The 13,445-nt window shown below is 43.0% G+C and overlaps 1 protein-coding gene across 39 annotated transcripts in view; it reads left to right on the plus strand.

Moving 5' to 3' along the window:
• The window catches only part of PTPRD (protein tyrosine phosphatase receptor type D), a 1,925,499-nt gene that overhangs the window by 1,600,780 nt on the left and 311,274 nt on the right, over nt 1-13,445 (plus strand). For all 39 annotated transcript variants that reach the window (XM_075596164.1, XM_075596174.1, XM_075596156.1 and 36 more), the window contains one exon: nt 3,874-4,019. In XM_075596164.1, the coding sequence (XP_075452279.1) occupies nt 3,874-4,019 (146 nt within the window). The remainder of the gene's footprint in view (nt 1-3,873; nt 4,020-13,445) is intronic.

Raw genomic sequence — 13,445 nt, forward strand, 5'->3', positions numbered from 1 at the left:
CACACACACACACACACACACTGCAGCCCCCCTCTACACTCACAAAACACAATGCACACACACACACACACACCAACAAAAGAGACTGCTGCCCCCTCTACATCCACAAAACACACCAGCAGCCTCCATCTACACCCACTGCAGCCCCCCTGTAAACCCACACACTGCAGACACACACAAAACACTATGCACCCCTTCCCCACCCACAAAGCACACACTGAAAACACACACTACAGCCGCCCTCTGCACCCACAAAACACACACTGCAGACACACACAAACTAACAAAACAGACTCTGCAACCTCTATATCCACAAAACACACACCAGCAGCCCCCTCTCTACACCCACTGCAGCCCCCTGTAAACCCACAAACTGCAGACACACACACACAAAACACTCTGCACCCCTCCTCCACCCCACAAAACACACACTGAAGACACACATTTTTTACTGATTGGTTAAAATTCCGGACATTATCCAATCAGAGAGCAGGGATTTCAATAATGCCCGGAATTTAAAAGCTTTAGCCTATAATATAATTTAATGCAGCGGTGCGCAAACTGGGGGGCTGGGGGCGCAAGAATTTATTGGGGGGGCGTGGGCTGCGCGGCGGTTACAGAGGCCCCACGCTAAGAGTGCGAGGCCTCTGTTAATTTACTTACCGGCTTCTTGACCACCTGTCTCCATGACAACGCGGCGTCAAATGACGCCCGTTACAATGGAGACGTGATGTCAAATGATGCCACAGGTCACGTGACGTGACATGACCCTGCGTCATTTGACGTATCATTAGAGGTGAGGGTGGCGCGATCGTGGAGGTAGCAGGTAAGGTGGGCGCTAGCGCAGGGAGTTTGCGCCCCGCTGATTTAATGAATGACCCTTATTATCTTTGGGCACAACTCACCGCGTATTCACTTGAATTAGCTGTTAAGTGTCTTCCATTGCAAGAAAGTGTCTTATGGAGTAGCACAGGGATGCGTAACCTGCGGGGCTTTGGGGGGGGGGGGGGGGTGCGGCGATCACAGAGGCCCCGCGCCCTTCCCCAAGGCATTTAAATGTACCTCCCTTACCTGCTGCCAGCCGGGTCAAATGATGTGACGTCACATAATCCTCAATATCATTTGATGCCGGGTTCTACCCGAGGGAGGGCGTGAACGCTTGGGCTCCCAAGCAGGGGGGGCGCACGCTAAAAACATTGTGCACCCCTGAAGTAGCACATGGTACTTGGTAAACATGGCCCTTAATTTGAAAGAGGAGTAGTCTTGTAAGACCCAACTCTTTTGAACCTTATTCAGGTCAGGTCAGAACCTAAGGTCAGTTACCTTACTGACCAATTGCCTCAGGTACTTTGGTAGCCAGGTGCTAGGGGCTTTATTATGTCTGCAGATTATAGCAGTTTATTATATATATGATTATAGCACAGTGTATATGTATTATATACAGAAACTGATTTTTTTTAACCCCCCTCCTCTATACCAGTCTCCAGATTTGCTCATTTGAAAACCAATATTTCCAAACATACAGTAGTGACACTATCAAATAGGCACTTACAATGTGAACACTTTCAGAGTTACTTACAAGATACCAATAATCAATTTGATTTTATTGTAGTCAGAGGGAGTAAAAGTAAGAAATGGAAATATCTCTTGTTCTTCTGAGTTGAGTAAAAATTAGAAAAAGCATTGGGAAGGAAACAGACAAATAGGAAAATGCAATGAAACACTCATTGGCTGGGATTCGCCAAGCTACAATGCAGGATATCTTGTCCCAACCATGCGGTAATTAATTGCCTAATTGCATTGCAAAACAATACATCTCAACGTGATGAGTCCTTACTATTGTTTCCTATAAATGTTGATGAGGTGGAAGAAGTTCTGCACCAGTGAAATAGCCCAAATTTCCAAAGAGTGCAATATCTAGACGAGTGTTTTTCAATCATGGTTCCGATGAGCACATTGGGTTTACCGGGCATCCCTAAAGGGTTCCTTGCCATTTTTAGGTCATTTGAAAATTGTACCAAATACAGAAAAATTTACAATGCATCTGATCTCAGACTTGCAATTAGAGAGCGTTGGGATTCCTTACAATACATCTGGTTTCAGACACGCTATAAGAGATGGTTCAAGTTCCTTGCACTGCATCTGAACTCAGACACACTATTAGAGAGAGTTTGGGTTCCTTATAATGCATTTAATCTCAGACGCGCTATTAGAGAGGGTTGGGGTTCCTTACAATGCATCTGATCTCAGAAGCGCTATTAGAGAGGGTTAGGGTATCTGATCTCAGACTCACTATTAGAGTGAGTTGGGGTTCCTTACAATGCATCTGATCTCTAATGTGCTACTAGAAAGGGTTGGGGTTCCTTGCAATGCATATAATCTCAGACATGCTATTAGAGAGTGTTGGGGTTCCTTACAGTGAATCTGATCTCAGACATGCTATTAGAGAGTGTTGGGGTTCCTTACAGTGAATCTGATCTCAGATGTGCTATTAGAGAGGGGTGGGGTTCCGTAGGATTTCACAATACAATTATAGGGTTCCTTAACCAAAAAAAGGTTGAAAACTACTGATCTGGACTGTTATTTTCTAGTCACTTTGTAACTGAAAAAAAACAAAAAGCACTACTGCATGCAACACGAGTATATGAACAATTAATATTTCTTTCAGTCAACCTGATATAAAATAATACTAGTAGATGTGTGTCTATTATAAGTGCACTTTATTGCTGTGAGGGACTTATCACTTTAGTATGATTTTGATACGACTGTATTAATTTAGTGCCTTTATGTCACATCTCAAGGACTGCAAAATACATGTGACAAGCTAATGTTTCACACTGTACTCTGATTCCCTGAATCTCTATCATGAGACTGGGAGGCAGAACCTTTTCTGCGTAAGTGATTAAGTCATTTGGCTATGGAGATCAAAATTGATTTATGTTAGTGATAAAAATTAACAAGGGACACATATCTACACAATAGTTTCACAGTTCCAGTAAACATGTGTATGCTGGGGACATAGCCCTATGTTTATGAGTTGTTTACTGTTGCAAACCATCACAGTTAAACTACAGTACTACCAGTCCTGTGTGATGATTTTCTGATAGGGATATAAAGCCCTATCCTTTTACTCAAGTCCTTTTTGATTTAATGGGAAACAACATTCTCTCCCACATTGTAATACTTTTATTGCCTATGTTGTTGTGTTATAAATATGAAAAACAAGATAAGAGACAGCAATCTCAGAAAATCATGATCTACTCTACAAAGAACAAACAAGCTTCAATTCAACTGCAAAGTCTTCATTTCATTTGATAGAGCAAAAATAACAATGACATTTTAGGCCAACGTGGCCTTTCCTTAGGTAGTTTTCCTTACTGTAGGTACCTTTCCTTAAGTAACTTGTCTTAGGTAACTTTCCTTAGGTACTGTACCTTTCCTTTCGTATCTTTCCTTAGGTAACTTTCCTTAGGTACTGTACCTTTCCTTTCGTATCTTTCCTTAGGTAACTTTCCTTAGGTACTGTACCTTTCCTTTCGTAGCTTTCCTTAGGTAACTTTCCTTAGATAACTTTCCTTAGGTTGGCCTGAAATCAAATTAAATGAAGAATTTGCAGATGAATTGAAGCTTGTTCGTTCCTTGTTGGGACTAGTATGAGTTTTTTTTTACTGAGTACTGTCTCATCTTCGTTTTTCAATTTTTGGCTTTTTTGCGGTCTTTCAGACCACGCTGCTTTGAGACAAGCATCTTGATACTTTTTTCTAAATGTTATATATCTGTTTATCCACTAACAGTATATTGCTTTGTATGTACTATATTGTGTTATGTTCCTAATTTTCTATTGTATCGCTTTTTCCCCCCCTTATATTTCAGCACCACCAAAGTTTACAAGAACCCCCGTTGATCAGACAGGAGTATCAGGGGGAGTAGCATCTTTTATCTGCCAAGCTACTGGAGACCCAAGACCTAAAATAGTATGGAATAAAAAGGGAAAGAAAGTCAGCAATCAGAGATTTGAGGTATTAGGTCCATTGTTCTGTTCCTCTGACAAATATTACACATGCATGGAGACATTTTGGCTTATCCCTTTTATTCAGCTCCCATGATATGAGGCATGGTTAAAAAAAAAGAACACATTTTAGCTATGACATAAACAAATGTCACAACCTTATTTTCGCTTTATAATATTGCAAATGAGTTTTGTGAAGCACTAGTTACTAGTCTGGATAGAAAACTGGTAAATTGTGCTTAATATAAAAAAAATAAAAAGCATAACTTGGAAGATTTGTTTTCTTCATTTTCTATAACGATATATGTATACAGTGTATACATTGTGTTCATGTGTGCCATTGCTTTATATCATGAACATCTTGACAGTATGAGAGGCTTATTAGCTTATCAAATTGGCAATTTCATTCTTTACAGAGATTTATATTGACACATCACATGGTCTGCTCCCTGCATGTTGCTTGTTATTTATCCATGATAACCTTGTTTCGCATGCTGTTATTGTTGAGCATAGTGGTTTACAATTTTTTTTAACACCAGTCGAACCCTTAACACATGTATGTTGACTTTGTGGAACCACAACTCACTTATCGCATGTACAGTATATAAAAATCTGTTGCTGTGGTAGGGTTTATATTATCTCAATATCTAACCACTTTCCACGCTATATATGAATTAATAATATTTAATAAACATGTTAAATTAATAAGTAAAACATTTAAACAACGAAAATTATTGGGTCGTGTTGAATAAAAAGTCAGGGAACCCCTGGTAACATTTTGCAGAACCCCAAGGTCTAACACTGATTTTCACCCCCCGGTGTTCCGCGAGTACCTCTTAGGGGTTCCACGGCTGCCAGGGTGGAGAGCTGGTTTCTCACAATCCAGGGGGAGCATGGGGGATAAAAACACACACATAAAACAATCTAAGTGCAGATGTAAAAAAAAATTGTTACATCTGCACTTAGATTGTTTTTTTTGTGTGTTTTTATCCCCTTGCTCCCCCTGGATTGTGAGAAAACAGTTCTACATTTTGGGGAAGAGTGAAGACAACCCCACCGGAGGGTAGAAGCAGGAATAGAAAAATCACTTTTCTATTGATATTGCACCTGGATTTGCACTTGATAACATTTGCACTATTGTCACCATTTTATTAGGATTAGTAAGCACTGTTTAGGGTGTTAGCGTCTTTTATATTCACCATATATTGCACAGGGTGGAGAGCTGGGACAACTCTCCCAGCTGTCCCAGGAGTGGTGGTACCCCAGCACCCCATGCAGCAGTGACCCGCCGGCTCCCCAGCTCAACAGCAGCGGCAGCCGCCCGGTTACAGCGATCCTTCCTCTCCCTCCTTCTGTCAGTGCTGGTAGTCGCATTCAACTTCCCGCTGACAGGAGGAGGGAGCTTCGGATCGGTGCAGCACCGCAGGCCTCAAGGTAAGAGAGGTGTGTGCGGGCGCTCTCTATCTGCAATTCTCACTGCAGGGATTTTCCCCATGTGCCCTGGCAGCTCCCTTTAAAAAAATAAAAATGCGTGTGTGTGTGTGAATGTGTGTACAAGAGAGAGGGAGAGAGTGTGTGTGTGTGTGTCTGTGTTTGTCTGTGTGTTTAGAAGAGAGAGGGGGAGTTTGTGTGTGTAGAAGAGATAGGGTGAGAGTGTGTTGTGTAGAAGAGAGAGGGGGAGAGTGTGTGTGTCTCTAGATGAGAGAGGGGGAGAGTGTGCGTGTCTGTAGAAGAGAGGGGGGAGAGTGTGTTTGTGTGTGTGTGTGTGCATGCGTGTAGAAGACAGCAGGGAAAAGTGTGTGTGTAGAAGAAAGAGCGGGAGTGTGTGTGTGTATAGAAATGAGAGTGGGGTAGAGTGTGTGTGTAGAAGAGAGTGGGGGAGAGTGTGTGTGTAGAAGAGAGTGGGGGAGAGTGTGTGTGTAGAAGAGAGTGGGGGAGAGTGTGTGTGTAGAAGAGAGTGGGGGAGAGTGTGTGTGTAGAAGAGAGTGGGAAAGAGTGTGTGTGTAGAAGAGAGTGGGGAAGAATGTGTGTGTAGAAGAGGCAGGGGGAGAATGTGTGTGTGTAGAAGAGAGAGGGAGAGTGTGTGTGTAGAAGAGAGGGTGTGTTTGTGTGTGTGTGTTCGAGAGGGGGGAGGGTGTGTGTGTGTGTGTGTTGTGTGTAGAAGAGAAAGGGTGAGAGTGTGTTGTGTAGAAGAGAGAGGGGGAGAGTGTGTGTGTCTCTAGATGAGAAAGGGGGAGAGGTGTGTGTGTGTGTGTGTGTGTGTGTGTGTGTGTGTGTGTGTGTGTGTGTGTGTGTGTGTGTGTGTGTGTGTGTGTGTGTGTGTGTGTGTGTAGAAGAGAGAGGGTGAGAGTGTATTGTGTAGAAGAGAGAGGGGGAGAGTGTATTGTGTAGAAGAGACAGGGGGAGAGTGTTTGTGTCTCTAGATGAGAGAGGGGGTAAGTGTGCCTGTCTGTAGAAGAGAGAGGGGGAGTGTGTGTGTGTGTGTGTGTGTGTGTGTGTGTGTGTGTGTGTGTGTGTGTGTGTGTGTGTGTGTGTGTGTGTAGAACAGACAGGGGGAGAGTGTGTGTGTAGAAGAAACAGGGTGTGTGTGTGTGTGTGTGTGTGTATGTGTGTGTGTAAGAGAGAGTGTTTGTGTGTGTGTAAGAGTGAGGGGGGGGGTGTTTGTGTGTGTGTAGAAGAGAGGGGGGTGTTTGTGTGTATAGAAGAGAGTGGGGAAGTGTGTGTTGTGTGTGTGTGTGTGTGTGTGTGTGTGTGTGTGTGTGTGTGTGTGTGTGTGTGTGTGTGTGTGTGTGTGTGTGTGTGTGTGTGTGTGTGTGTGTGTGTGTAGAAGACAGAGGGGGAGAGTGTTTGTGTGTGTGTGTGTTTGTGTGTGTGCGGAATAGAGGAAGAGAGAATGTGTGCATATGTTTGTAGGTAGAAGTCAGCGGGCGTTTGTGTGTGTGTGTATTAGAAAGAGGGGAGTGTGTGTGTAGAAGAGAGTGGGGAAGAATGTGTGTGTAGAAGAGGCAGGGGGAGAATGTGTGTGTGTAGAAGAGAGAGGGAGAGTGTGTGTGTAGAAGAGAGGGTGTGTTTGTGTGTGTGTGTTCGAGAGGGGGGAGGGTGTGTGTGTGTGTTGTGTGTAGAAGAGAAAGGGTGAGAGTGTGTTGTGTAGAAGAGAGAGGGGGAGAGTGTGTGTGTCTCTAGATGAGAAAGGGGGAGAGGGTGTGTGTGTGTGTGTGTGTGTGTGTGTGTGTGTGTGTGTGTGTGTGTGTGTGTGTGTGTGTGTGTGTGTGTGTGTGTGTGTGTGTGTGTGTGTAGAAGAGAGAGGGTGAGAGTGTATTGTGTAGAAGAGAGAGGGGGAGAGTGTATTGTGTAGAAGAGACAGGGGGAGAGTGTTTGTGTCTCTAGATGAGAGAGGGGGTAAGTGTGCCTGTCTGTAGAAGAGAGAGGGGGAGTGTGTGTGTGTGTGTGTGTGTGTGTGTGTGTGTGTGTGTGTGTGTGTGTGTGTGTGTGTGTGTGTGTGTGTGTGTGTGTGTGTGTGTAGAACAGACAGGGGGAGAGTGTGTGTGTAGAAGAAACAGGGTGTGTGTGTGTGTGTGTGTGTGTATGTGTGTAAGAGAGAGTGTTTGTGTGTGTGTAAGAGTGAGGGGGGGGGTGTTTGTGTGTGTGTAGAAGAGAGGGGGGTGTTTGTGTGTATAGAAGAGAGTGGGGAAGTGTGTGTTTGTGTGTGTGTGTGTGTGTGTGTGTGTGTGTGTGTGTGTGTGTGTGTGTGTGTGTGTGTGTGTGTGTGTGTGTGTGTGTGTGTGTGTGTGTGTGTGTGTGTGTGTGTGTAGAAGACAGAGGGGGAGAGTGTTTGTGTGTGTGTGTGTTTGTGTGTGTGCGGAATAGAGGAAGAGAGAATGTGTGCATATGTTTGTAGGTAGAAGTCAGCGGGCGTTTGTGTGTGTGTGTATTAGAAAGAGGGGAGTGTGTGTGTAGAAGAGAGAGAGAGAGAGAGTGTGTGTTTAGGAGAGGGGAAGTGTGTTTGTTTTGAAGGGAGAGTGTGAGAGGGAGAGTGTGAGAGGGAGAGTGTGTGAGAGGGGGAGCGTTAGGGGAGAATGGGAGAGAGGCAGAGGGAGTGTAAGGGGGAGAATGTGAGAGGGGAGAGACACAAGAGACAGGGAGGGACACGAGATACGGAAGGGACGAGAGACAGGGGATGAACGAGAGACGGGGAAGGGTTGGGGTTCCCCAGAATTTCACAATTCAATTCTGGAACTCCTTAACAAAACCACAGATCTAACAGAACAGGTTGAAAACTACTGGCTTGCAAATTTCATTTTTCATTATGAACCACTGCTATAATCTCTTTCAAATTGTGGTGTAAAATGCATGATATCACTATGCTAATACTATTTTGTGACTTGACTTAACACACTACCAAATTTAAAAAATATATATATATATATATAAATCTCCATAAATAAACCCTGCAAGCCAATGCTTACCAGATCTTAAGAGCAGTGAAAATAAAGCAGCTTGGGGAAATTCAGAAGAATTTTCTGTCTTCCTATTGACTTCCCTAATCCTTAATGAATAATTCTAATGTGATTGCTGGCTGTGTTTAATGGTTGACGGACTACAGTATGGTATGGAGACATGGTGTCATAGGTGAAGTTAAAAGTAACCCCAACCCCTTCAACTAGTCACTTACCACATGCTAAATTATAATTCCAAGATGAGCTATGCAATTTTTAAAGGCAATATTACTTTAACTTAGAAGAACTAAAAATGTTTTTGCATTATACACCATAAACTACAACTTTAAATCCCTAGCTCCTAATGTGGCTTCTAGATGACTGTGGGTCTCTCTTAAGTGACTCAATTAGTTAGATTGGCCATTTGTTATAAGCACAGGTTGAACAGGGTCATACGAAGATTTCAGGTCATATACTGTACTTCTACCAATGCTATAAAGGCTGTTCTTAAAGCATTAGCCCAGTCATAAAATGGGTTTCTGGGAAAGCGTTCAGAAGACAGTTTGGAGCATGAAAGTGGAAGAGACTTGAGGTATGCTTATACACAAAGTTATTGCTTTACATAGTACTTTGATACAAAATACTTGATAGGTAATGAGCTTAAAAATAAATGATATGTTTATAATTACAAGAGTGAATGAGGATCAAAACTATTGTATGGGCTCAGTGGCATACGCCCTGCAACCGTCTTCCTTCAATTATATACATTTAAGATGTGTTTTTGGACAGCAGAATACATGCTTGTAACAGCTGTATCTTAGGTATTCTTTAGTATTTTTTCCATGGGCTGATACAGAATTTGTGGGTATCCACAAGATCAATTACAGAATCTACCAGATCTCTACAGCTCTATTGGTATGTCCCTGATCTGCAAGTCCTGTTTTAAAAGAATTACCCACCCGGCTTGTACTATTGATCTATTGGTATGTCCCTGATCTGCAAGTCCTGTTTTAAAAGAATTACCCACCCGGCTTCTACTAATGATCTATTGGTATGTTTGAATATCAAAAGGTGTTTTTTGTTGTTGTTTTTTTCCCCCTCTTAACTGTGTGCTGCTAATTGACCAACTGGAACAAGCTGATTTATTGGGGAGGGGGGAGGGTAATGTTACTGCTTTAGATGTATAAAACAAATATCCCCCCTGCATTGGCAGGGATAGAATTGGCATCTTAAGAGTGATGCATTTATAGTTTGACTAGAGGTGACTGAGGACTGCATCTTTCTACAAACTCTTTTACTCAAGGCAACAAACAGTGAACTTATATGACCACACTATGATCCCATGTTTGTTAGCCTGCATATTTTATCCCCCCACCCCTTTACAACTTATTTCACTGCAGTCTCTCCCAAAACTGACTGCACAAAAATACCTCCCACACCCACTCAGTCCACTGAAACCCTGAATTGACTCTAGCATTGCAATGCAGCAAAACATTTGACAAGGAACAGGCACACCACTGCTGTTTAGTCTGCACACACTCTCTTTGCTCACAACAGCTCCATGCAGCACTGCCTACCTCTGGCATAATGAATCTGCTATGTCTCTTAACTTTGTTCTTTCTCGTGGCCTCATGGAGATGTTACTCCCTCTATCCACTACAAACTCCTCCCTCCTGGCCCACACCCAACATCGCCATACACAATGAACTACTCAAAAGCCTTGCACTATCTACTGAATGTTGGTGGAGAACTCTAAAAACCAACCACCGCTCACTCTCATGGTAAACATCACAAATTTACAGCTTGCAAACAACTACCCAAATTTCTACTCATACTATTACTCTCTTTAGCAGGAGATATTGAACCTAACCCAGGTCCTCCCATTTCAGCTCTGTCCCATACCCCTGAGAATTCCACCTTTAAATTCCAAAAAGGACCATCTGTCGCCCATATAAATATCCAGAGCCTGCTGCCCAAAATGGACGAACTAAGGGCATGGTGCCTTATGTATAAACCCAAAGCCATCATTCTTACAGAAACATGGCTAACCCCTAAAACCCCAATGCAAATATCGCCATTCAGGGATACTCCATTTGTAGGAGAGAAAGGTCAAAGAGAGGAGGAGGTGTGTTATTTTATATTACAGACACCTTACAATTTACACTGTTAAATTGCCCCCCCCAAGCCCACCCTCTTTTGAAATTCTAGTTTGCAAAATCTGCCTCCCCTTTTCTAAGCCCATCTTGCTTGCTGACATCTACCGCCCCCTAAAGCCCCTCTACAATCCCTGACTGATATCACCCAGTTTCTTGGCTCTATTTCCTCTCTGAATGAGAAGAGTGAGCTACTAGTTCTTAAGGATTTCAACTACAATTGGATTGACCCTAAAAACCACAAAATCCAGATACAAATCAAATCGCTTAACCTATCGCAACTCATTTCCCAACCCACATGGACAAACCTGAAATCGCACAAGCATTCCTTGCTAGACTGGATTCTCTCCTCAAACCCCAGCAGAATCCAATCATCTGGCATCCTTCCTGACATTTTCAGTGACCATGCAATAGTGTACTGTGTAAGGAAAATTAAACCGCCCCATTCAAGCCCTAAAGTTCTGCTCACTAGAACATTTAGAAACTTTAACCCACAACAGTTTCTGGATGACCTTACCAACTGCCCATGGCCCAGAATCGATTTAATTCCCGACCCTGATTCTGCGCTCGGCTATTTCCAATCCGAGTTCTTAAAACTCTGCGATACCCATGCTCCACTACGCAGAATAAGGGTATGGGGTGCCCACCTTCCATGGGTTACAACTGACCTTATAGAACTCTACCAGTTCAGGGATACCTTGTGGAAAAGCTACAAAGTAACTGGCACTACCAAGGATCTCAATCAATACAGATGCCTGCGGAACATGTGCACAAGGCAAACAAGTCACGCAAAAGCACAATATTACTCTGACAATCTCCACCAGAATACATCAAACCCAGCTAACTTCTGGAAGGTTATCAAAAATATATTCCAGCCTTCTAACCATCAACAACCAAGTAATATCACTAAGGGGGATATTACTCTGACAAACCCCACTAACATTGCAAATGCATTCAATGATTACTTTGTGGGGTGTGCCACTAACTTATTAGCAAAACGCAGCCCAAACCACAAACCTGAATCTCATCCTGGGAGTACCCACATAGCCCCACCCCTCCCAACACTGCCCACAATTTTCAATTTGGCCCAGTATCCGAAGAGGAGATTACACAAGCGCTCCTCAAATTAAAACTAAGCCGCCAATGTGGACCTGACTTACTACACTCTAGGTTCTTACGACTTGATGCCCCAGCCATTGCCAAACCAATTGCTTCCATAGTCAACTCTATCCTGTCTGCAGGCCATACCCCTAAGACCTGGAAAACTGCCAGAGTTGTCCCAATCTTCAAAAGTGGGGACAAAAACACTGTCTCAAACTACAGGCCAATCTCACTTCTCCCAATTCTATCCAAAGTCATGGAAAAATGTGTCCACTCCCAATTAAGCGATTACTATACCAAAACAAATTTCCCTAGCCAATTCCAATCTGGCTTTCGCCCCAAACACTCCACCGTAACTACTCTGCTAAAAGTTTGCAATGAAATCCAGTATGGAATGGAATGGGGACAACTCACTGGTGCAATATTCCTAGATTTTGCAAAGGCTTTTGATACTGTTGATCATGCTATACTGCTTAACAAACTCCAGAGCTCTGGAATAGGGAAGCATGCTTTAAACTGGTTTCAGTCCTACCTATCAGGTAGATCCCAACATGTATCCATCTCAGGCTCTAACTTCAACCCCCTGGATATCACCTGTGGTGTCCCGCAAGGCTCTGTTCTGGGGCCCCTACTCTTCTCAGTGTTCATCAATGATCTTCCCACAGCTTGTCAGGAAGCCTCAATACACAATCCTATATGCACACAGCCATAGCCTCTCTGACCTTCAACACATACTTCAGTCTGACTTTTTGAGACTCGAAAACTGGATTTCCCAAAACAAACTGTTTTTAAACACTGACAAGACTGTAACAATGGTATTTGGGACCAAGACTAAATTTTTAAAGCTTCCAGCGACTGATCTCCAGATTAGAACCAACGCTAACACCACCCTAACACCTGTCACTAGTTTTAAATACCTGGGCATATGGTTTGACTCCCACTTAACATTCGGGATGCACATTGATACCCTGACAACCAAGACCTATGCCAAACTAGGGGTACTTTACAGGAACAAATCCTCCCTAAGTTTCCTGGTCAGAAAGCGTATCACACAGCAGATGCTAATGCCAATTATTGACTATGGAGACATAGTATATGGCTCGGCACCTCAAACCCACCTTGGCAAACTTGACACCCTCTACAATTCAATTTGTCATTTTGTTTTCCAATGCAACTATAACACACATCACTGCAAAATGCTCAAAGAACTAGATTGGTCATCACTCGAGTCTAGGCGCAAAGTTCACCTTTCCTGTCTTGCCTTCAAATTCTTTATGGGCAAGCTATCCAGCTACCTGAACAAGCTCCTCACCCCTACCACGTGCAGCACCTATCATCATCTGAGATCAGACTCCAAAAGACTGTTCATGGTCCCAAGGTTCAACAAAGTATCCGGACGTTCCTCCTTCTCTTACCGTGCACCCCAAAACTGGAACAACCTACCAGAGACTCTCACATCCACCACCATTTTAAGTTCTTTCAAATCTAAGGCTGTCTCACATTTTAATCTGGTCTGTAACTGTTTCATACGCCCTTAATATATATTATCTTTAACTGTGCATGCAATGTCTTGTATATAATGTTCATTTATGTAACTGTATTTGTAACCAGGTATTATTTGTCTTAACTCTTTGCCCAGGACATACTTGAAAATGAGAGGTAACTCTCAATGTATTTCTTCCTGGTAAAATATTTTATAAATAAATAAATATTTTTTTTACATTCTTTACATTACTGTGTAATGAT

The sequence above is a fragment of the Ascaphus truei genome, chromosome 1 (genome assembly GCF_040206685.1).
Source record: "Ascaphus truei isolate aAscTru1 chromosome 1, aAscTru1.hap1, whole genome shotgun sequence".
NCBI lineage: Eukaryota > Metazoa > Chordata > Amphibia > Anura > Ascaphidae > Ascaphus > Ascaphus truei.